This window comes from Dama dama, chromosome 24 (assembly GCF_033118175.1).
Source record: "Dama dama isolate Ldn47 chromosome 24, ASM3311817v1, whole genome shotgun sequence".
In the NCBI taxonomy this organism is placed as follows: domain Eukaryota; kingdom Metazoa; phylum Chordata; class Mammalia; order Artiodactyla; family Cervidae; genus Dama; species Dama dama.
This window is the reverse complement of record NC_083704.1, coordinates 52878370-52901969: the sequence shown is the minus strand read 5'-3', so window position 1 is coordinate 52901969 and position 23600 is coordinate 52878370. Positions and strand designations below refer to the sequence as shown.

The 23600-nt window shown below is 54.9% G+C and overlaps 2 protein-coding genes and 1 long non-coding RNA gene across 3 annotated transcripts; 2 read left to right on the top strand and 1 right to left on the bottom strand.

Moving 5' to 3' along the window:
- Window positions 1-82: 82 nt before the first annotated feature.
- On the bottom strand, window positions 83-9209 carry TWF2 (twinfilin actin binding protein 2). Its single transcript, XM_061128448.1, has 9 exons — window positions 9050-9209; window positions 5710-5787; window positions 3238-3416; window positions 2775-2870; window positions 2448-2552; window positions 2175-2300; window positions 1348-1498; window positions 1083-1204; window positions 83-678 (listed from the first exon to the last, which is right to left on the bottom strand). Exons 1-9 carry the CDS (start codon window positions 9072-9074, stop codon window positions 511-513), a joined length of 1050 nt encoding a protein of 349 aa, XP_060984431.1. The 5' UTR covers window positions 9075-9209; the 3' UTR covers window positions 83-510.
- Window positions 9210-9308: 99 nt separating this feature from the next.
- LOC133045870 (uncharacterized) lies at window positions 9309-11886 on the top strand. The gene is made up of 2 exons (XR_009690368.1): window positions 9309-9814; window positions 11491-11886. It is a non-coding gene; the product is annotated as an uncharacterized LOC133045870 (long non-coding RNA).
- Window positions 11887-17312: 5426 nt separating this feature from the next.
- PPM1M (protein phosphatase, Mg2+/Mn2+ dependent 1M) lies at window positions 17313-21854 on the top strand. The gene is made up of 10 exons (XM_061128447.1): window positions 17313-17551; window positions 18201-18324; window positions 18475-18729; window positions 19195-19307; window positions 19655-19739; window positions 19833-19951; window positions 20089-20152; window positions 20381-20488; window positions 20592-20740; window positions 21065-21854. The coding sequence occupies exons 1-10, from the start codon at window positions 17328-17330 to the stop codon at window positions 21207-21209; spliced, it is 1386 nt and encodes a 461-aa protein (XP_060984430.1). The 5' UTR covers window positions 17313-17327; the 3' UTR covers window positions 21210-21854.
- The last annotated feature ends 1746 nt before the right edge of the window (window positions 21855-23600 follow it).

The window sequence follows — 23600 nt, the reverse complement described above, 5'->3', positions numbered from 1 at the left end:
GGGGGGTGGGGCAGGCAGGTCTATGCCCAGGGCCTCCCCATACCCGGGGCCAGAGGTGGTCCCTCAGGGCCAAACTCAGCTGTTGATTTAAAAATATTTTATTCTTTAAAAAATACAGCATTCAACCATCTCGTCCTGCGGTGACCCCCTGCCCTAGCCCCGAATGACCTCACCCCTTGTGGCCGAAGGGTTCTGGGCCATGCTGGGGCCCTAGTCTTAGTTCCCCTGGGGGCTTGGTTCACACCAGGCCCCACAGCCAGCCTCTTGAACCAGCCGAGCAGGGTCCCCAGATACCCTGGGCACAGGGATGAGAGGCAGGGACAGCAGTGGGGGAGGGTCACAAAATGCCAGCCCAGTGGCCCTCGGAAGCTGCAAGGATGTTCAGTTACCAGCCCTCCTACCCATAGGAGGCAACCCCCACCCCAGAGCCCGGCTGCAAGGAGGGAGGTGGCCGTGGGGGTGGGGGCAGCCCCATAGTTTCATACGCCAGCAGGGCTCAGGTCCCGCCACCTAGCTGTCGTCCCCATTCTCGCCCGGGCCACGGATGAGGCGCTTGTGACCCCGCTTGCCCTCAGGGCCCCTGGGCTTGGCAAAGGCCCGCTTGGCGAGGTGCTGCTTGGGGTGCACCTCGTCGTAGAGGAAGTCAGCCGTCAGCTCCGCCCCATCACCAATCTCGATCTGTGCGGGGCAAGGCACAGTTGGTCACTCCGAGGGTGCCGGGCCCTGACACACACCACCCTCGGTCACCCCCACTCCCGGGGCATCCCATGGATCTCTTGCACTCCAACCCTGGGGTCTCCTCCCAGATACCCACATGAAATGCCACCCCCAGGAGCACAGAGCTGGGGGCCTGCTGGTGGGAGACCTTGTCACCTCCCACCTGCCTTCCATACTCAGGGAAAGGAGAGACACGGATGTCACAGTTGGGGCTTGTCCAGGCCACCAGCGACACACACGACCCCTTGGGCCTCAGTCTCCCCCTCCATCCAACAGGGCAACGATGCCCCCTGCTCTGCCATTGTCTCAGGACCCTGACGGCCCACGTAGGGGCTGGTGGCAGGGCCCACGGGAACAGCACCCACCTTCTTGGCGATCTCGAGCTGGAAGTCCTGCTCCACGGAGTCAAGGAGGCGGCTCTTGCAGCTGGAGTAGAGCATGCGCTCCTTGATGCTGCACTTGTAGCCGGGCATGGAGTAGATGAACACTGCGGGGGACGCGGAGGTGAGCTGACGCAGGCCTGGTGCTCCTGCCGCCCCCACAGCCCCTGCAGGCTGCCCGCCCGGTCGTGGGCCAGTGTGGCTCCTGCCCAGCCACTTGAGCAGTGCGAGCCCCGCCATGGCCACTCACCCACAGACTCCAGGGGGTCACCCTCGTGGGTGTGCTTGTAGAGGAAAAAGTGGTAGCGGGCAGCGTCTCGGGGCACTCGGGACGGCAGCTGGGCCACATCCGTCGGCTCCGTGTGCACCAGCTCGATGGTCTCCCGCTCCAGGTCCAGCTTCTGCCGAGGGGCAAGGGGAGATGTGAGGGCACTGTGCGGGTGAGGGCCCAGGCCCACCCTCCCCAACAAGAATTCCCTGAGGTGGGAAGCCGCTGTCAGCTCCTCTCCCAGGGCTCCCCACCCCCACTCTGCTATGCAGGTCCCTCTGAAGAGGCCACTCCTGAGCCCAGGCCTAACTCTGCCCCTTTAAACACTCTGCTAGAGAAGGAAGTCGCACCAAGGACGATGGACAGGTCAGGGGCAAAGGCCCTGACCTCAGGGAGGCAGCATCCTTGGGCCAGCCCATCCTCATGGTTGGAAGAGCCACTCTGTTTGAAAGGCGGAAGGCTGGACCACGGAGGCACTGGCTAGGGAAAGGGGGGTGATCAGGGGGCTGCAGGGGGAGTCTGGGACAGGAGGGGGTTCAGGGCTGAGGGGTGAACCAAGGGTGATGTGTGCACACTGGGTGGAATGAGGGAGAGTGTGTCAGGCATCCCTGTGGGTGAGTGGGGCCTGGGCTGGGCAGGGAACAGACTGCAGCCACTATACACCGTGACTATAGGAAACAGGTAGGCATGGGGACAGCCTGTTCCCATGGGTACAAGGGTGAGCTGAAGTGAGCTCATGCGTGGGAGCAGGAGCAGGTGGGGTACAGTGTACCCCAAGTGTGCACCTGGGGCAAGGAACAGGCACCCACCAGCTGGATGTAGTTGATCGTCTTCTGTCTGAGCTGCTGAAGTGCCCGTTGGGCCTGCGGCTGCAGAGGGAAGGCCAGGCCCTGCAAGGTCTGGTGTTTGCTCTCCACGCTGATCTCTGTCTTCACCTGGGGAAAGGTGAACAGTGAGCGAGGCCCTCACCTGCCCAAACCAGGGGGTAGCCCACTTGGGGAGTGCAGGCTCAGCCAGCGGGGCCTGACTTGACCTGGAAGCCTTGGGCCAGGACTTCTGCCCGCCCTGTCCAGCGCGCCCACCTCGTTAATACGGATCTGCTGGAGTTCTCTTTCAGCTGAGGTCAGCGGGGCAGGCGCCGCACAGGATGACAGGTGCTTCTGGTACCCGGCAAAGGAGAGATCATCCTGGCCAGTGGATGCAGAGGCATAAGTGAGCAACTTAGGGTGGGCTGGCAGAAGCCCACTGAGCACCCCAGCTTGCAGACCGAGGACTCTCCCAACCCTCCCTACTCATCCCCTGGTACCCACTTGCTCTGTAACCCTGCATAACACCCCACCTTCTGTGGGCCCATGACCCCAGTCTGGTGGGGTCCCGGTCTGGGGTGATGGGGTGGGGGGTGCAGCTACCTTCACAGTCCCGAACAGCTCATCCTTGATGTGGCCGCCTCCAAACTCCTTCTTCACTGTGGCCCGTGTGGCTGCATACAGCATCTTCAGCCGCACCTGAAGGGCAGGGGCCAAGCCATGAGACCTCTCTTCAGGCAGGGCTGCCTGTCCAGGAGCAGGCAGGAGCCTCTGGGTGGGGACCAGGGCCCCTCACTGTGCCCACGCACCCAGCAGAGGGCGCAGCAGGAAGGTAAGGCTGTAGTAGGGTAGTCTAGACAGCAGAGGGAGCCCTCACCCAGGACAACCTTTGCCTCTCAGAGACCCCGGTTCCAAGTGCAGGATCTTGTCCCTCACTCATACTCCCTAGAGCAGGATCTGACGTCTCCCCCTTTAGACTCCCCACGGCAGCACCATGTTATCTCGATCGGACCCAGCTTCCCCCTTCCTCTGATCCTGAGGCTGGGCAGGGGTTCCAAGGACTCACGGGGGAATTATCAGGTGACCAGGCGAGGAAGAGCCACTCGAAGCCTTGGGCATTCTGCGAGTCCAAGCGGTAGAGCAGGTAGCAAGGCTGTTGGGCATCCAGCAGCGGCAGCACGGCCCCGTCATAGTCCTGGTCCCAGCGGCCCACCAGCTCCCGAAAGGCGCCCAGCACAAGCTGTTCTGGGGGCAGAGGCCAGGTGAGCCAAGGAGAAGCCATGTCCCACAGCCACCTCTCACCGTGGGCCTCGGGCCCTGGAGGTGACTCAGACCCACTGACCACCCTCCCTGCCTTCCCCGAAGCCTGTCTGTGACTCAATCAGTGTGTGAGTGAATGAATGAATGAGGGCACAGAGCTGCCAGCCCGAGGCTGCTCCCTCTATACACACACACACACACACACGCATGTGTGGCCTTAAGAACATGCCAACAGATGACCCAACACAGACAACCGCACCAAGACACGCAGCCGTGTACCCACAGCCACCAACAACGCGGCCCTTTACAGACACCCACACCCCTCACCCCCCTGGAATATACTCAGTGGATGGCCCTACTGTGCCATCTCCGGCCCCCTGCTCCCTCAGCCTGGGGCTCCAGCAGACCACCCGGCACACCCTTCTCAGAATGAACATGCTGCTGGAAGTACCGTCACAGCCTCAGGCCACAGGGATCTGCAGGCAAAAAGGCTTGTGGGAAAGAGGTAGACAGGGGCTCCCACCAGGTACTGCAGAAACAGGTACCCTGCTGCCCTCACCAGCGGTAGTCCCCTTCCCCAAAAGTAACCAATCAAAAGCAGCCAACCTCTTAATACCTAGGGCTGACCAGTCCTGCCGCCTTCCTGGCTGGCACAGAGTGTCTGAATGGACACACACTCGACCCACCAACCCCCACCAGGGGTCTCAGTGTGGCACCAAATACCAGCCCATGTGTGCACAGGCCCAGGCTGGAGGAAGAACTGGGGTAAGTGGACAACTACCACCTAGCCAGAGGATACTGGCACCTGAGCACCAAGCCCTCCTGATGGAGGCAAAGGGCTGGCTATCCGGCTGGCTACAAGCCGGGCCTACCAGCCCATCCACCTCCCTCTGGCCTTGGCCTCCTCACTTATCCTCCCAGAACTCAGATAGATCAAGGCTGAAAACCAGCAGTCACGGGCTGACCAAGGTCGGGGAAAGTGGGGGGGCGGGCAGCGGCTGGGCAACAGCACTGCCAAAATTGTTTAATTTGTTGCCAACATTTTTCAAACGGGAAAGTCTGATGTAACAAGTGGAATTCCTGGCTTTTCTAGAAAAATCAGGAAGATCAAGCCACACTCAGCTAGGCTGCCGGTCAGGAGGCATGGACCCTCTGGGGTTCCCAGGTGCCCAAGAGCAGAATGCAGATAAAGGCCCACCAGGAGACTCCTCCTGCTCAACACCTCAGGGATATTCTGTCTGGGAGGTGACAGGGAAGGCTGAGGTCTGGGCCATGAGTTCATCTCTTTGGAGGGGTGCAGGGGGCTGACCTACCCCAATATCCCTGACCCGGCCTCTGAGGGCATCTGAATTTGGGGACCCTGGACATCGTCCAGCAGAGCTCTAGCTCTAAAGCCTGGGTGAATTCTCGGTCTGGGCAGACCCAGCTTTGACCCAATTCAGCATGTGAAAAGTCAGCTGGGCACCAAGCCCATTCAGGAGGCACCCAGAGGGCCCACTATCGCATGGCTACCAAGAAGGGCTGGAGGGATTTGTGGGGGCCTGGCCCATTCCCAGTTCTGCAGTCTGTACCCCTCACCTCCAGGGACAGTCCTGTATCCCAGGACTTCTCTACCCAGAGCTCCCCAAGCCTCAGTCTAATCCTCTGCCTCCCCAAATGCCCTTCCCACTTTAGGCCTCAGCTCAAGCTCACTCACACCCCAAGCCCTATACCTCTAGCATCACCCCTTATGGAAGCCTCAGGTGCCCCGGGTTCAAGTCACGGCCCAGCCAAACCTGGAATTCCTTGGTCCTGCTCTTAAAGAGACCGACACAAGTCCCTTCTCCCCATAGCAAGGGCACTTACCCTGGGTAGGGCCATGGCTTCTCCTTAGGAATCTTCCCCAGCCAGTGGCCAAGTGAGCCCAGGCCTGTCGACCACCCAGGGAGGTGAATGGCACTAGACACCGAGGGCAGTGCCTGGCCTTACTTATCCCCTGCGACCCTGCCTTACCGCGCCCTGCCCAGCCCAGCCCCCTGACTAGGCCAGCAGATGACTCCTGAGCCTCTGGAAAGGCTCGGCAGGACCCTTGGGCAGGGCTCTCTCTGCTATGTCCCCAGCTCCTGTGTGACAGGCATAAGGACCATGCCCACCTCTGAGGCTGTCCTACAAGGCACCTCTCATTTCCAGATGGGAGACTGAGGTCCTTAGGGGGCTGAAGGCCAACGTTTCCCCACCTCCCAGAGAAGCAGTAGGGTCCAGCTGCCAGCCTGTCCCCTCACCCACAAGAAGCACTCACCGTCCTCAATGACAACTTTGATGAGTCGCACAGAGCCAGCCCGCGCCTTGGCAAAGAACTCCTGCAGCTCTTCGGTGGCTACGAGAACAAGAAACATGGTGGGGGCTGAGCAGGCACGGGGAACAGTGTGGGCAGGGACACGCTCGGGGCTTGCTCTGTCCTGGGGGTCTGGTGGCGGAGCTGGGAGCCAGATTAAATACGGCCCCCCATGTGACTGGGAACCTGAGACGGCCGCCGAACGCAAGCTCCCAAATTTAGCCAGCAGAGGTGGCAGGCAGGCAGCCTGCTGGCTGGGACGGCTCTGTTGACAGGGCACATGGAGATGAGACAGCCCACCCGGGAATGGGATAGGCCAAGCCAGCCACAATGAACAGCTCCCACCTGTTCCCTGCACCCCCAAGAAGGCCCAGCACAGGGCTAGCCTGGGACACCCCCAGCATCCTCATATCCACAGACAAAATTACAGGAGCCCCCAACATGCATTGACCAGTCTATTCACACACACACACACACACACACACACACACAAGGATACAGTCCCCAGGTTGCTAATTAATTCAGATACAGGCAAATGAAGAGCATGGCTAAGATATGTGTACAGGCAAGTGGCTGTACACAGAAACACAAAGGTACACACTGCTGTGTGCACACACACACACACACACACACACACACACATACACACACACGTGCCCAGCCCCATTCCCCCAGCCAGGCTGCCTAACCCTGGGAGGCCCTGAAGAGCCAGGCCAGCCCCAGCTCAATCCTGCCAGGGGGTGATAAACCTCCACCCCCAGGCAGCCAGGAAGAGGAGTGACTCTCAGGGACTCTCCAAAACAGACCCTGACTGTGGTCCCTGAGCCACAGAGCCAAAAGGTGACAGCCAATGACCAGGAACACAGCTGCAGAGGAGAGGATCATGGTCAGAGCTAGGGAAATGTGGAAGTCACAGATCCACTGGTGGTTCAGACGGGGAAGCCAAGGTCCAGGTTGGGAAGGATCTACTTGGGTCTCCAGAGGGGGCTGCACAGGGCCAGGCCAGCATGACCTTGGGGCTGCCCAGGGGTCAGGAGAATTGTGTAGGAACACAGCTGGAGGGGTGAGGTCACAGAATATTTATAGGGCCCAGACTGGCAGCTCGAGGGTGGGTGCGGGGGGGCCTTTAGGAAAACAAACTCTGGTCATGTCCTCAGGTGCCCATCACATAGGGTGACCGTGAGCATGATTCATAGGGCGGTGCTGTGTACCACCCTCCAAGGCCGCGGGGTGGGCGGAATGCAGCTAAGCCGGGCAGGCCCTTGGGGTTGACAGCGGCATGGTCTGGAGACATAGCCCCACTGAGCCAGGGTAGATCTGCCCTCAGTGGACCCCAGGCCTGAGGTTCCACCAGATGTGTATGACCTCTGACCTCACTGAACCTCAAACTCCTCTGTAACATAGAGGTAATACCTCCCACAGCATTAGAGCCTGTCCTAATAACAATTATTCATTTTTATTAGTGCAATGACAGCAGGGCAGGCTATTACCTGCTCAGACCTCCCCCAAGGGAGAGCCTGACACACCCCTTCTAGTGTTACCAGGACAAAGTGACACCCCAGTAGCGGAAGACACATCGCCCTCCATGTCTCCTCAGCCACCATCAATAATCCAGAGGCCAGGCCTGGGACACCTGAGCCTCTATCATCAAAGATTCATGCCCCCGACCTGCACCCCTGCTGCCTTTCCTCCCACCCTCTCCCAGTCAGCCTCAGGTTACAGCCCTCTCCTGCCCTGCTGTGAGGCAGTAGATCGGGACTGGTACCCAGGCATCTAGGGTGATCTCTCCTGCCACCTCCCCAGGCCAGAAATGGGGAGGGGTGGACTGCTCCCAGGCTGAAGGAGGGCTGCCAGATTTCCGTAGGCAGGCTCATCTCAGTATAAGGGAAATGAGGGAGTGCCCGAGGGCCCAGGCCACCGGACCAGTCAGCCCAGCATGGGGCGGTAGAGCCCTAACCTCTAATCCCCTCCCAGTTGGAGGCAGCAGCAATGATCAGACAAAGGGGAAGGAAGGGGCAGGTCTGGGGAGGGGTTGTTCCCTTCCGTGGGGCTGAGTCATGAAGCCGCCCCTCCAGCTCTTCTTGGAGAACCCTGGCCCAGACCCAGGCTCCTGCTTTCTCTGGTCCTGTGGGGTGTGGCCAGGGAAACCTGTCAGGGCCAGCCACCAAGTGGCCACAACCGCAAGCAGGGATCCAGGTGGTCAGGCTGGTCGATGGTGATGGCCCAGGGCAGGGCATCCTGGTGTGGTGAGAGGAATGGCTGAGGGCCAAACCACCGGGCTATATGGGCAAGCGGCCTGGGCCTTCCCCACAGGCCAGGCAGCCCTCCCAGGCCAGGGACACAGGGGGACACTGAGGTACAGATAGGGTCAGGACACCTGGCTCCTGGCCGCTGCTTCTTCCCTGTCCTGTGGAAGGAGGAATCGGACCCTTGCGGGAGGAGGAGGATGCTCTGGGCTCTGGAGTGGGGGACCTGGCCTCGAATCTCTAGGTCAGAACCTTCTCCCTTGCCTCCAGCCTGGAACTGGGACCTTCCAACCCTGACTAGGGCAGACTCAGGAGATCAGAGTGGAAAATGGCAGGGAGATCAGAGGTCAAGGTCAGACTGGTGATTCTCCACGTCCCCACTTAGAAAATACCTGTCCCAAGTTTTTCCCAGCCTAGTTTGTGAGGGTCTTGGGAGGAGCCAAAAGGTCAGGACCCCCTCCTCACACAGACACAGCCAATAGGAGTCATACCGTGCATCCATTGAATCGAATGAACACTGAAAGGCACCCAGATTGTGCACATGCACACAGACACCCCCAGACATGTGCACACAGTCACGAAACACTGATCATGATGATTCCATCATCATCTGAAGATGCTTCCAGCTGACAGTGTCCAATCAGCCATTAGTGCATGTGCACTCGATGTACACAGTCAGATCCAGATGTGCACACATAGGGCTGTACCCACAAGACAAGTGCACATGCGTGCACACTCCCTCAGATGTGAACATCCGGGTACACCCACCCCTGCGTGCTAATAGATGGGGCACACACAGGCACATCCACCCCCAGATGGGAACACAGACGCTCCCACCCCAGCTGCGTGCCCTACATGTACACCCACCCTCAACTATGCACAGTAAGTCCGCATCCCACCAAGAAATGACCACCCCAGGCGACCCGCGGCTGCAAAAAAGAACAGGAAGCTTCCCCAGGCTGGTGCCGGGAGAGGAAAGAGGGGCCCGACGGCCAGGGAGGGGCCACAGCCGCGAGCAGAGACCCTCGGCCCCCTGTCCGTTCGCCATCCGTCCTCACCGTGGATGCCGGTCTGATGCGCCATGACTCCGTGACCCGCTCCGCCCGCGCCCTCGGAGCCTCGGCTTGGCCCCGGCCCGGCTTGGCTCGCTTGCACTCGAAGGAGAGGAAGGAGGAGGATGTAGTGGCGACCGCCCAGACTCGCGCAGCTTCCCGGGCGGTGCCGCAGGACCCGCCCCCAGAGCGCCTCGCCCATGACGGGCGAGGGGCGGGGACTCCGGGCCGCGCGTGCGCATAGTGGGAGCTTGGTTCCGGGTGGGCCTAAGACTGGGAACGGATCGGATTGTACGCGCGCTTGCGCGTGCCGTCTGTAACCGAAAACAGGTCCAGCGTGTGGCTGAGCGTGTGTGTCTGTGCACCCTGATCCGAGTGGCCTGGAGCTGGGGCGTGCCCGTGAGTCCCAGCCAGGTGGGTTTGCAGGTGGGGGATCCGCGCTTACCCCAATTTGTGGCCTTGAAGGGGGTGGAGGCGTGTGTTTGAGTGGCATCCCTTTCCCCTGAGACGTCTCTTGAGCACCTCCTGTGGGGCCTGGCCTCCAGGCGTCTCGACCCGCCGGTCCTGCCCTAGCAGTGGGAGCCCAGACAGACCTTCTACTGGGCAGTCAGCAAATGAAGAGAGTCTGGGGCAGTGAGCACCCTGTGCAGAGAGTACGGGACCCTCAGGAGGAGGTGAAATTTGAGTGGAGACCTGGAGGAAAGCCTGGTAGAGCAAGGGGAAAGTTTTCCGAGAAGAGGAAATTGCATGTGCAAAGAGGGTCCGAGCTTGGTGAGTTTGAGAAATTTCCCAACTCCTAATCAACTTCTGACTCCATAGCCAGGAGCGTTGCTTTCTCTGGCATCAGCCCCTGCCTGCTGGTTACCAACAGACTGTATCTTCCAGGCCACTGTGATTGAGTCAGGGTGAGCACATGATTGGACAGTCTGTCCAGTCAGAGCCTGTATTGGGACTTTGGTTGGGAAGGTTAGCAAGGCTTTGGGGGCTGGGGTTGCTGAGAGTTGGTGATGGACTATGTGGCCTGCCTGGTATCAGGCCTCAGCTTGAGCTCCTTGCTCCCTGTCCCTGCTGCTGCTGCTGCTAAGTCGCTTCAGTCGTGTCCGACTCTGTGCAACCCCATAGACGGCAGCCCACCAGGCTCCCCCATCCCTGGGATTCTCCAGGCAAGAACACTGGAGTGGGTTGCCCTGTCCCTACCCCACCCTAAATAGGCAGCATTGAGCCCTCTGTGTACCCTACACCCTGGGTTTCTCCAGCACACACAAAACCGAAAGGTTTTTTCTTATCCATCTTCCTGTGCACACCCTGAGACCTGGGCCTGTGTAGTGAGCTCACCATGACCACTTCAGCACTTATTATGGAAAATAAAAACCACGTGTGACACTGAAACCATCCCTTGGGAGAACAGTTCATAGGCAAGTGCCCCCAGCTCCGAGATCTGTCACAGCCCAGATGAGGCCAGCAGCACCAAGACTTGTTATATCAGCTCTCAGACCTGCCCACCTCCACAAGAGCACTTGGCTATTCCACAGAACCATAAGAACCTCAACCTCTTGGAAACAGGAATTAACCAAGAAAACAGATTAATAAAAAAAAAAATAATACGGTTCTGTTCCCTATTAAAATGTACCATCACTAGATGAACTACAAGGCTGTCTTAACATCAAGGTCTCCCCTGCTACCTGGTTGGCCCCACCCTGCATCATTCTCTTTGTTTTTATCACTACCTAATACCTAACATTTACTTGTTTATTTCTTTATTGTCTTCCTCCCACCAGTCGTTAAGTTTTTGCCCCTGCTCTATCCCCAACATTGCTCTATTCCCAACAGTGCCCAGGATTAGTGGGTCCCCAATAATATTTGCAAAAAAAAAAAAGTCTGAATGAACTATGAGTCTGTGTGTTGCACAGTTACTATGGCAGGGCACATTTACTTAATACTCACAATAGTCCTACAGGGTAGGTGTTACTGTCTCCTTACAGATTTAGAATCTGAGGTTTGGAGAAATAAAGTGATTTGATCCAAGTCACAAGGCAGTGAGTGTTCCCCAAGAATCTAAGTTTCCTTTACTCAAGAGATTAGGACAAAGGATGAGAAATCCTTCTGGGCAGTGGCCCTCTCGACCTCCATCACTGTCTCACACCTGAGTGAAAAGGGTTTAACTAGAGAAAGGAACTTCCTGAGAGCATGGGATTGTGGCCCAGTCCTGCTAGGTTTCAGAGCCTATGATGCAAGCCAGGAGCCCAGGGACCAGGGGGGCATCCAGACAGACTCCATCTCTAGCTGAGATCTGGTTTCAGGCAGAAAGATGAGAAAGCTGCACGCAGCTCCTCAGAGGAGCCCAGGGATGATAAGGGTGTCCAGGAACAGGTTGGTTGCTCCTTTCTTGCCGATGTTTCTCAACACAGAGTCAGCCACTGAAATTATTTGAATGTGTTTTTTTTCAGGTGGGTCAAAGATTAAAAAAAAAATTTATTTAACGTAAACTATTAATATAAAGGATTTCCCTGGTGGCTCAGGCAGTAAAGAATCTGCCTGCAATACAGAAGACCCAGGTTCGATCCGTGACTCAGGAAGATCCCCTGGAAAAGGAGATGGCAACCCACTCCAGTATCTTACCTGGGAAATCCCATGGATGGAGGAGCCTGGCAGGCTACTGTCCACGGGGTCACAAAGAGTTGGACACAACTGAGCGACTACACAAATTAATATAAAATTACTGAAACAAAGGGAGGAGATTGTAAAATCTTGGGGAGTGGAGAAGTCCTCCTGGGTATGTTACTAAACCCAGAAACCATAAGAGAAAAAAATAAAAAGTTGATTTACATTAAAAATAAAAATTCTATTATGGCTGATTCGAGTTGTATATATAGCAGAAACCAACACAACATTGTAATAATTTTTTAAAAAGGAAGAAAAAGTCTATACAGAAAAACCCACAATCAAAATAAAAACACAAACATAAAATTGTAACTGGCTACAAACAATATACTTGAAAATCATTTCAAAATAAAGAGTTGATTTCTTTTATATATAAAGAATTCTCAGAAATCAGTAAGAAAAAGACCAATGGCTCAGTAAGAAGACTGGGCACAGGATACAAAAAGACTATCTATAGGAAATGAACTGCAAATAATGTCTCTCAAATCTGTGAAAAGTTGGTTATCCTCTCCTATTAAGTGAAAGTCAAACTAGGCTTGTATATTTTTTACTTATAGGTAAAAATTAAAGGTATGTGTGTTCAGTTGTTCAGTTGTGTCGAACTCTTTGAGACCCCATGGACTGTAGCCCAGCAGGCTCCTCTGTCCATGGAATTTTCCAGACAAGAATACTGGAGTGGGTTGCCATTCCCTTCTCCAGGGGATCTTCCCAACTCAGGGATGGAACCCACAACTCCTGCATCTCCTGCATTGGCAAATGAATTCTTTACCACTAGCGCCACCTGGAAAGCCCTTAGATAAAAATTAAAAACTTTATTAAAAAACTGCAACAATCAAAGGATGGGGAAATAGGCTGATTGGTGCCACCTTCATGTAGGACAATATCTACAAATTATTACATGTATTCCCTCTCCCCCTTTTTATTTTAAACTGTGAAATTCATATAACATAAAATTAACCATTTTATGCTGAGCCTGTGCACCACACCTAGAGAGTCCATGCACTGCAATGGAAGATCCCACATGCTACAACTGAGACTCAAGTGAAGCCAAATTAACTAATTAAAACAAAGAAACAAACAAACACTAAAGGGACTTCTTTGGTGGTTCAGCGGTTAATGAATCCACTTGCCAACGCATGGGACATGGGTTCGATCCCTGCTCTGGGAAGATTCCCACATGCTACAGGGCAGCTGAGCCTGAGTACCACAACTACTGAATACCACCACCCCCACACCACCAACCCCCGCCTAGAGTCTATGCTTTGAAACAGGAGAAGCCACCGCAATGGGAAGCCTGCAGTGAAGACTAGCCCCCGCTGGCCACAACTAGTAAAAGCCTGAGCGCAGCCACAAAGACCCAGTGGCAGCCAAAAATAATTTTTTAAAAAAAGAGTTCGCATGCCACAACCGAGTCCAGCACAATGAAATAAATAATACATTAAAGATTAACCATTTTAAAGTGATCAATTCAGTACATTCACTATGTTGTGCAACCACCACCTCTATCTAATTCCAAAACATTATTTATCTCTCCAAAATAAAACTCTATATTCATTAAGCAGTTACTTCCAATTCTCCCCTACTCTCAGCCCCTGGCAACCATCAGTCTCCTCTCTTTTTCTATCGACTTACTTAACTTCGGATATTTAATATGTTGTTTAGTTGCTCAGTCATGTCCGACTCTCTGGTGACCCCATGGACTGCAGCATGCCAGGCTTCCCTGTCCTTCACTATCTCCTGGAGTTTGCTCAAACTCATGTCCATTGTGTCAGTGATGCCATCCAACCATCTTAGAAACATGAAATATGTGACATTTTGCGTACAGCTTCTTAATATAATGTTTTGGAGGTTCATTTACCTTGTATCATGTATCAGCATTTCATTCTTTTTAATGGCTGGATAGTATTCCATTGGGCATATGTGCTATAGTTTGTAGCACAATACTTGGGTTGTTTCCATCTTGGGGCTGTTACGAATAGTGTTGCTGTGAACAATAAATGCCTTTGATGCCACAATTCTGTTACTAGGAACTGATCCTACCAATATGCCCACACATAAAATTGTAAAGCAAAAAATAGAAAACTATGTAAATGTTCATATTGGGGGACTAGCTACATAAAGTCTGCATGTTTGCAGAGACTGCAAAGTCTCAAGGAACAAGGCAGGTCTTTAAGAACTGATTCAAAAAAAATAATAGTATTTTATATGAAAACTTCAGGTGCAGGATACAGTGTAGAGTATGCTGTCATTTGCATACATATATCTCCAACTCTTTGTGACCCCATGGACTATAGCCCTCTGTCCATGGAATTCTCCAGGCAAGAATACTGGAGTGGGTTGCCATTCCCTTCACAGGGGATCTTCCTGGCCCAGGGATCAAACCCGGGTCTCTTGCATTGCAGGCAGGTTCTTTACCATCTGAGGCACCATACAGATACACTTTTTTTTTACCCATTCATTCATTGATGAACACAGGTTTTTTTTTTTCATATCTTGGCTATTGTAAATAATGCTGCAACAAACATGGTGGGGCAGATATCTTTTTAAGTTAGTGATTTTGTTTTCTTCAGATAAATATCAAGAAGTAGAGTTGCTGGATCATACAGTAGTTCTATTTTTATTTTTTTTGAGGAACCACCATACTGTTTTCCATAGTGGCTGCACCAATTTAACCTTCCCACCAGCAGTACATGACAGTTCCCTTTTCTCCACATTCTTCCAGCACTCGTTGTCCCTGGTCTTACATGGTTTTGTTTTTCTTGCATGATCTTGCACAGAATACCCTTGACATCTCTGGAAGGATTCACTAGAAACTAGTACCATTGTTTGACTTCAGGGAAGGAAACTGAGTCATAATGAAATATATTAAATATTTTAAATTAAATCTAAAATAAATCTTGTTAAGAACAGATATTGAATTCAACAAAAGCCATTTTCATTGTGAATGAAAAAAACGCAGCCTAAAAATAGTTTTCCTTTCTCTAAGCTTGTTCCTTCCCCACCCTCCATCACCACTAACTCAGGCTGGCTGAGTTAGCCGAGGAGAGGTCTCTGGCCAGAAGGGGGCAGGCTTGGGTTCATTCGAGCAGTTGGCAGAAGGGTGTCCCTGGAAAGTGAGGAATTGCATATCCTTTAGGGAGGACTCAACCCAGAAACGAAGACAGACCCACCCCAAGGAACCTCACCTACAGCTTCAGACACTAGACACAGAAGAGCCTGCAGGCTTTTGAAGACAGAAAAAGGCAGATACACGCCATTCCAAGGTCCAGGGAGTGACGGGGCACTGGATTTCAGCAGCAGTAACAGCCAAAAAACAATGAACAGAGCAGTCAGAAAGAATTCTGGACCGAAATATTAAATAAAAAGCAAAGGCAGGGACTCCCCTTCTCTGATGGTCCAGTGGTTAAGACTCCATGCTCCCAATGCAGGGGGCCCAGATTGCAAGGAAGACCTCACATGTACAACTAAGACCTGGCACAGTCAAACACATTAAAAAAAGAAAAAGGAAAAGCAAAGACAGAATACAAGCTCTTCAGACTTAAAAAGGACCCAGAAAACGACCAGAATCCAGTCAACCTTTCTTAGACATACCCACCACTTTGCTGATGCAAAATAACAGAGTAAACCAAGAGAATCAGTCTTGGGATCCAGACAAGAGCAGAGGCACCCAGGAGCCTCCGGAGCCATAGGAGCCTGGGTAGCACTGGATGAACACTTAGGCCCCCTTGGAACAGGGAGGATGGGATTGCCATCGGACTCTACATGGTTCTGAAAACTCAAAATAGTTAAGGTGGGCCACAGACCACCTGTGACTCCTGGCTGTCAGGAGCGTCTCTGAATACACCTAAGAGAACAGGATCTTCATCCACCCGGGCAGTCCGAGATGGTAAGTGGGGGGAATAGACTGTGTTTGCATTGTTGCCTCTGGTTTTAGACTTTAAAAGCCTCTGAGCCATTGGTTGATGGGATGAGGCGGTCACCCCACTGATAGAATTGGGTTTGCCCCACTCTGGGTCACACTGGTGCATTTTGTCCCAATGACAGGTTGTAGCTCAGGTGTCCTTTGGAAAGCCTTCTCTTTGTTCCCTTCCCCTTTGAAGGCTGATTCAAGCACCATCCACCAGGACTTCCCCATCACTACAGGTGAGCAGCTCATTTCCAATAGTGCTCTTCTCTTGCTTGGGGTCTGACACACAAAGTGGGGTCAGTAAATTAGCTCCCAGGCTAATTTAGCTTGGGAGTAAATTAGCTTCCAGGCTAGCTGGAACTGAGTTACTTGAGGGACAGCTTGCTGGGCACAGCTTCCCTGCCCCAGGAACCATACTCCGTGGGTGGGAGGAACTCCCAGTGGGGCAGGGCTGGCCTCCAGGAGGAAGTAAGGACCAGTGAGCAAGTGCTGGGCTTAGGCATGGAAGCAAAGGTAGGGACTGCTCCTGTAGCGACGACCCCCCCACCGCCCCGCCCCTTCCCCAGGGCCCTGGGTTGTGGGGCCTCAGGGGCTTTGAGTGGTCAGGCCTGTCTTCCCAGAGGAGGAAAGGGGAAGAGAAATCCCCCGTGGGGGTTCTGAGTCAGCTGCACCGTCATAGTGGAAACAGCACAGCTTTGGGTGTCAGGACACTTCCCCTCTGTGGGCCTCAAGAGTCCTTGTTATGAGATGGAAATAACACTCCTGCATAGGAAGTTGGGCTTCAGTGGCAGAGGGTGAAAAAGCACTGTGTTAACATGCAGGTGTGAAGGGGGACACAGCCGGCAGACCCCGTGGTGATAGGCAGCCAGGAGTTAAGAGGCTTACAACATCTTGCCCCCAGCCCAGATGAAAGTCTTTTTTTCACTTCCCTTAGTCACAAGTCTGAACTCTGACTAGTTGGTCTTTCGGGGACCAAGGATTCTGTTTGCCCACCAGTCACTTAACATTCTAGTGAGGCCCCTGCTGTCTGTCTAGAGAGGACATCTTGATTGGAGGCACAGGGTTTACAAGACTTGGCCTTGAGGGTGGGAGTGGACGCTCAGGATAAGGAAGGCCAGGGTGACCACCAAGCCCGGTCTGAAAGTGGAGGGTGCCAGGCCAAATGGGTGAGGCACGCAGGTCACCTGAGGGAACACTGTGCTCTGAGCCTCTTACTCAATGTGTCAGACGTGTGCCACACCTCCAAGGACATCTTGTTCCCATCTTGCCCTTGCGTAAGGTTCCGGGCTAGCAAGAAGAGGCCTGAGTCTCTGCCTTGGACTCTGATCCAGCCTGGAGGCCCCGGACCCCTCAAGCCTCCCTGGGCGTGGAGGAGGCACTTTCCCTCTCAGAGGCTCGGGCCCCACACGGGTGGGTGAACCTCGGCCTGCTCAGGTTCCTGGGTGAGCGGAGGCCAGCCTCTCTGTCTCTGCAGGCTCAGTGTTCCTGCCTGTAAAGTGGGGTTGATAACACCACTGGCTTGTCGGTAGGTTTGATGGCACCCAGGCCGCGCACAGGCCTCCTCCCGGGAGGCCGGGAGGTTGGGGTTTGGGGGCGTCGCCGCGCAGCCGGCTCCGCCCCGCCCCTGGCCCGCTTCCTCCTCCCGGGACCAGCGGGCGGTGCCGTCGGCCCAGCCTCCCGCCCGGCGCCCCGCGGGCAGCCCCCCGCCAACGCGCCATGTCAGCCGACTGGTTCCGGCGCCGCTTCCTGCCGAGGGGCCCGCTCCCCGCGCCGCGGCCACCCAGGCCCCGCGCCAGCCCCGTGCCCTACCGGCGGCCCCGCTTCCTGCGCGGCTCGGGCTCCAGCTCCGGCACCGCCGACGCCTCGCGCCGCCCGGACGCCCGGCCCGTGCGCAGCCCGGTGCGGGGCCGCTCGCTGCCCTGGAACGCAGGCTACGCCGAGTGAGTGCCTGGCCCCAAACGGGTCCCCGCCCGAACCTCCCCTCTCCCCGCGAGTCTTAGCCTGAGGCCGCGTCCCCCACCCCGTGATCCCGCCCGGGGTCCCTTGCTGACGACCGAGAAAACAGGCTCATCTGAGTGAAGGATCCTGCGCCCCCGACCTTGTGGATAACTCCCTCTGGTCCTTCCCGCATCCCACCTCAGGTCGGGAAGGACCTGTCCCCTCAGCCCAAAAGCCTACCCCCTCAGGCTTCCAAAAGAGGTAGGGTCACTGGGCAGAGGTCCAGCGTTCTGGGCTTTGGAGAGTCCTCCCACTCCTCACACACACACATCTCACCCTGGGTTATGGCTGAGATGGGGCAGCCGATAGGCAAGGAAGCCTCACACCTCCCCAGGCAGCCTTGCCCTTACCTCCCAGCCCAGGACAGCAGGTAAGCTCCAGAAGGGCTGAGTCCTGAGTTTTGCCTTTGCTGTGAGATCACTGAACAGTTTGCAAACTACCAGCATTTGTTTGTCCAGATGTGTGTTAGGGACAGCACGGTGGCTATTGCTCCAGAGGGAGGGCTCCCTTCTATGTTTCAACTGTTCTCTGTGCCCATGGGGGCAGAGGTATGTCCCTAAAAGCGTCACTGATCACGCGTCCTGGCCTCAGAATCATCAACGCAGAGAAATCTGAGTTCAATGAGGATCAGGCGGCCTGTGGGAAGCTGTGCATCCGGAGATGTGAGTTTGGGGTTGAAGAGGACCAGGAATGGCTGACCTTGTGCTCAGAGGAGGTGAGTGCAGCTGAGCCTGAGTCCCTCTTACAGTCTGGGGCCAAGACTGGGGCCAGGACTGCAGACTGAGGTTCTTGCCCTAGTGCCCACTTTCGGCCAGGGGACAACTAGGGAGGCCAAGCAGAGCCTGATGCCAAGCCCTTCCTGTAGTTCCTGACAGGTCATTACTGGGCACTGTTTGATGGGCATGGCGGTCCAGCTGCAGCTATCCTGGCTGCCAACACTCTGCACTCCTGCCTGCGCCGGCAGCTGGAGGCTGTGGCAGAGGGCATGGTGGCCACTCAGCCCCCCATGCACCTCAGCGGCCGCTGCATCTGCCCCAGTGACCCCCAGTTCGTGGAGGAAAAGGGCATTAGAACAGAAGACTTGGTGATTGGGGCTCTGGAGAGTGCCTTTCAGGAGTGTGTGAGTGTGACCTTTGGCTGGGGGAGGGAAGGTTTTACCCCCAGGGACCTGAGGGACTCTGGGGTGGGTGGGGGAGTGGTGTCCCTGCACTTAATGGTGATCACCCTGGATCTTTGGATTGAGAGGATAAAATTGGGTTAGGTTGTTATTAAGCAGTCATCATAACCTCTCGTATTTCTCCAGCACCTATTAATATGTGCTAGGTGCTTTTACCTGTGTTATCTCATTACACATCCTTTTAGGTCCCTGGTTTCTCTTCCTCACTGTTTAGAATATGACTTCCATTCCTCCCCAAGGATATATTTAGATCGCCTGACCACAGGGACCCTGGAGTCATAGCTAGACTTTGGGCAGGGACTGCCATGCTTGCTGGTGGGGAAGTGCGCTGAGGGGGGGGGAGGGGGCTGGGGACAGTGGCAGGGTGGCAGTACAAGCAGCAGCTGACACAGCCTTGGTTTGCCCCAGGATGAGGTGATCGGGCGAGAGCTGGAGGCCTCAGGCCAGGTGGGTGGGTGCACAGCCCTGGTGGCTATGTCTCTGAAGGGAAACCTGTATGTGGCCAATGCTGGGGACAGCAGGTGAGTGAGCCCTGGAGGGTGGGCGAGGTGGGGCGAGCAGACGGGCAGTAGAGGTGGGGGGACAGTGAAAGGGGACTGGAAGTGGAGAGACAGAAATGAGGAAGATTGGCTGAGTTGTTTGTGTATTGGGCATGTGTCAGATACCAGAGGGGGCCGGGACCTCAGGGACCAGATCAGACGGCTGGGGCTTTACCCTGCCGGACTTAAGCAGTCATGGAGGGGCTTTGAGCAAGGGATTGGCATGGGCACAACTGGCCCCTGGTGGTTGGAGGAGGGACCAGCAGGAGGGAGGCCATGGGTAAGGATGGAGGCTGCTCCACAGACCTCTCCTCTAAAACTTCATCCAGGGCCATCCTGGTGCGGAGGGATGAGGTACGGCCCCTGAGCTCCGAGTTCACCCCAGAGACTGAGCGGCAGCGGATTCAGCAGCTGGTAGGTACCCTTAGTGGAGGGAGGGTGTGGATGGAGCCCCAGCTCCTGGGCCACCAGAGGGAGCCTGATCTGAGCAAGGCTTCCCTATCCCAGGCCTTCATCTACCCTGAGCTTCTGGCTGGTGAGTTCACCCGACTGGAGTTCCCTCGGCGACTGAAGGGGGATGACTTGGGGCAGAAGGTCTTGTTCAGGGATCACCACATGAGCGGCTGGTGAGTGAGGTGGGGTTGGGGACACTGTGGGGAGAGCCCTGGGGTCCAGGCTCAGCTGGGTGGCCTGGGGCAGTCACCTTCCATGGGGCAAGGTGGGCCCTGTTGGCCTGGGTTGATGCTGGGTCTGCTCCTGGTAGGAGCTACAAGTGTGTGGAGAAGTCGGATCTCAAGTACCCACTGATTCATGGACAGGGTAGGCAGGTCAGTGAATGGCCACTCCGAGAATCCCTCTTGAATCGCCCCCTGTAGAGGTGGGAGCTCCTTTGTCCCTCGTGGGGGGTCTTGGTTGAGGTCCTAGGGGCTGCTCCAAGGTCACAGGATGTTTCTCCCTCAGCCCAGGCACCCATGGGTCACAGTCCACCTCTGTGTGCTTTACGTGTACATTTTCTGGGGCTGTTTGCTATCACCTGACACCTCCATTATCTCCAGGCTCGGCTGCTGGGAACCCTGGCTGTCTCCCGGGGTCTAGGAGACCATCAACTCAGAGTCCTGGACACAAATATTCAGCTCAAGCCCTTCTTGCTATCTGTCCCACAGGTGAGGGGGCCACAGCACTTCCATCTGCCCAGAAAGGCAGACAGTGCAAGGTTGGCGGGAGATAGGAAGGGAGCGGTGAGGAGACCTCAGACTTACCTTGCAGGTGACTGTGCTCAATATGGACCAGCTGGAGCCCCAGGAGGAGGATGTGGTTGTCATGGCAACTGATGGGCTCTGGGATGTCCTGTCCAATGAGCAAGTGGCACGGCTGGTGCGGAGTTTCCTCCCTGGCAACCGAGAGGACCCACACAGGTACTGTAGTTGCTGGGGATCTGCCTGGACCTGGGTTAGTACCAGCAGCAGCATTAAGAAGTACCGAGAGGACAACACTGCAGAGGAGTCTGGCTAAGAACAGTTGGCCAGGACTGGAGCTACCTCAGGTTTCCCGGGGGTGACTGTGGGTCCCCAAATTCTCTGGGTCCATACTCACATGGTACAATCTGTGGCCCTCCCAGGCCCCACAGTCAGACTGCACTGCTTGAGTTCTCCAGTGTCCAGCACTGTGAGTTATCCCTGAGGGCTGGCCTTGCCTCTTTGATCTGGCCCCAAAGTACATCTGCAGGACGGTCCCCACAGGTTCTCGGAGCTGGCCAAGATGCTGATACGCAGCACACAGGGGACGGATGACAGTCCCATACAGGAAGGGCAGGTGTCCTACGACGACGTCTCTGTGTTCGTGATTCCCTTGCACCACCAGGGCCAGGGGCACAGTAGCCACTGAGGATTCAGACACCGCATCCCAGAACCACTAAGGGGCCAGGTGCGATATGGATATCCCTCCACCATGGTCGACAGCAGGTCTGCCTGCCCCAGTCCCAGACCAAGCCCTGACCCCAGCCCATTTCAAGGTGCACATTTCTACAAGGCACTCAGAGCTGGAAAAACGTAGGGGGTCCCCCAGGCCTCCCCCTTGCCAGGCAAAGAACTCTACTGTCAATAATAACGTCCAGCAGAGTCACCTTACATTAGGAATCCATGCAAGGTTCCTCAGAGAGGATCCTAAACAGCCCCAATACATTATTCCCAAATGGGGACAGCTGGACCAAGTGCATTGGCCAAGGATGCCAGAAAAGGCAGACAGCCTGTGGTTGGATCCAGGTCTCTAATGCATGAATGTCACTGAGATCCTACTCTGCTCCCCTCTGTGCTGGAAGAGAGGCACGGGTCCAGGGGCTATAGTTGGGGGAGAAACTAAGGGGCAGAAGGAGCCCCAGAGGTGGCTGAGTGGTGAATGCTGTCATCACTGCTCCTGTCTCTAGCTGGGTCTCCTGACTGCTCCTCACTGGCCCCAGCCAGGGACTGATGCCTCAATAATGCCCTTTTGTTGCTTCCATCACCTCCCTATTAAATGTTTATGTGCAGAGAACCCTTGTGAATTGTCAATTGCTGTATAGCTTGGCATTATAGTACACTTTTGCTTTTTCTCATTCTTCTAAAAAAAAAAAAAAATCAGTCTTAGCCTTAGCTCCACCTTACAAATTTCCCTATAGTCAGCACTGTGTCTTCTCTGCAGCCTTCCTAGTTCCCAGCTTGGGATGAGCCCCAGTGAGAGAACTACTGCCCAGGAGAAGGGAGGGTCCCCACTGCCAGCTGAGTTCTGGGATTGAGGTACCAGAGGGAATGCTTTTGGGTTTTTTAAAAATGCAAATTATAGTAGTTTTAGTATAAAGCTTATAGCAAATTTAGAATAAAGCTAGACTTACTGACTGGAGACAAGTCAGTTGGGGCTCGAGAGCTTGCTGTTTGATGAATAGTTTAGTTCTTCAGCTTCCTCATAAGACCTCTTTTTAACATCCAGCACTGGCCAAGGCTCAAATGCTTAGTATTTGTTGAATTTCATAACCTCAGCCTTATCTTAACTCTTCCCTCATCTACTCTTACTTTAGTTTACAATTGAGATTAATTCTTACCAGGCAACTCACTGCCTTAAACTGCAGCCAGAAAGGACAAGGACCACTAAGCCCCAATATGATGGTGAAACTTGTTTATTTAACACACTGGGGAGGCTCCCAGACCTTCTTTCCTGCCCATTAACTCATTTTAGACTGCATTTCCTACATGTTTCCCAAGGAAGAGATAGGATAAACTATGAAATTACTCACTTTTTACAGTCATATTCTATAGCCCCGGCACTTCTGGGCCTACCTCTGTCCACAGCTGGGTCATGACCAACTGTGGTTGGCCCCAGAAGCTCTGGGCAGCCTCTCCAGGACTCTAGTGAGGCATCTGGCAAGGACAAGTGTGCCCTACCGCCCTGCAGTTTTACTTCCTATTTCTTCAGCAGTCACCACCCCCCCCGCCCCCAACCCCTGCCCCCAGCAAAACTTTGTAAGCGGTAACCTGTGCCTGCCAAGCCACTACCCACGTCAGCTACTGAGCCAGCTTGCCCACACTCTGCTTTGCTTCTCACATCATGAGGCTGAAGCCCAGAAGTGGGCGCTCTCAACTGCAAACAAGCCAGACCGATGGGAGTGACCACTGCAAGGGCAGCCACGCTCACCTGCGTGTTCATGTCTCTCAGCAGAGCCAAACACTGCAGTGGCCCTCCCGACAGGCTGTGAGGGGGCCCTCCTCCCTGAGCAGTCATGTTGACAGCCTGTGCGTGGCCTGCCCCTTTCAAGTTGGGACGCTCCCTCTGCTGCCCTCCAGAGCTTTTGATCAACCTCTAATGACCATGGGCAAAGTGGCAGGCCCACGGTATTGCAGCTGAGGATGCCAAGCTACTAGTGAGCTACCAATTCACCGGCCAGGCAGTGGGTTACCAAGGAACAGGCCAGGCCTCCTACCAGAATTTTAGTTCCACTATATTTGCCCCCCAACAAGCTAGGGCCTAGCAGGATGAACCTTATTCCAGCTAGAGGTTACCAGGCTGATCAAGGGTTGAGGTTAACAGTGGGGATGAAAGGCAGCTTGAGGTATACACCAGATACAGCCTTTGTGGATCTCAAGGCTGGCTCAGGCCTGCCTTTTCTGGGTCACTCATTTCTGGCCCTACTGCTGCTGATTAGAATGGGGGACTGAGGGATCCAGATGGCTCTGCATGCAGAGCTGGATACAGGGGTTCCTCCCACCAGCCCACAGGCCTCAGTTACCAGAGGCAGTCCCAGCAAGC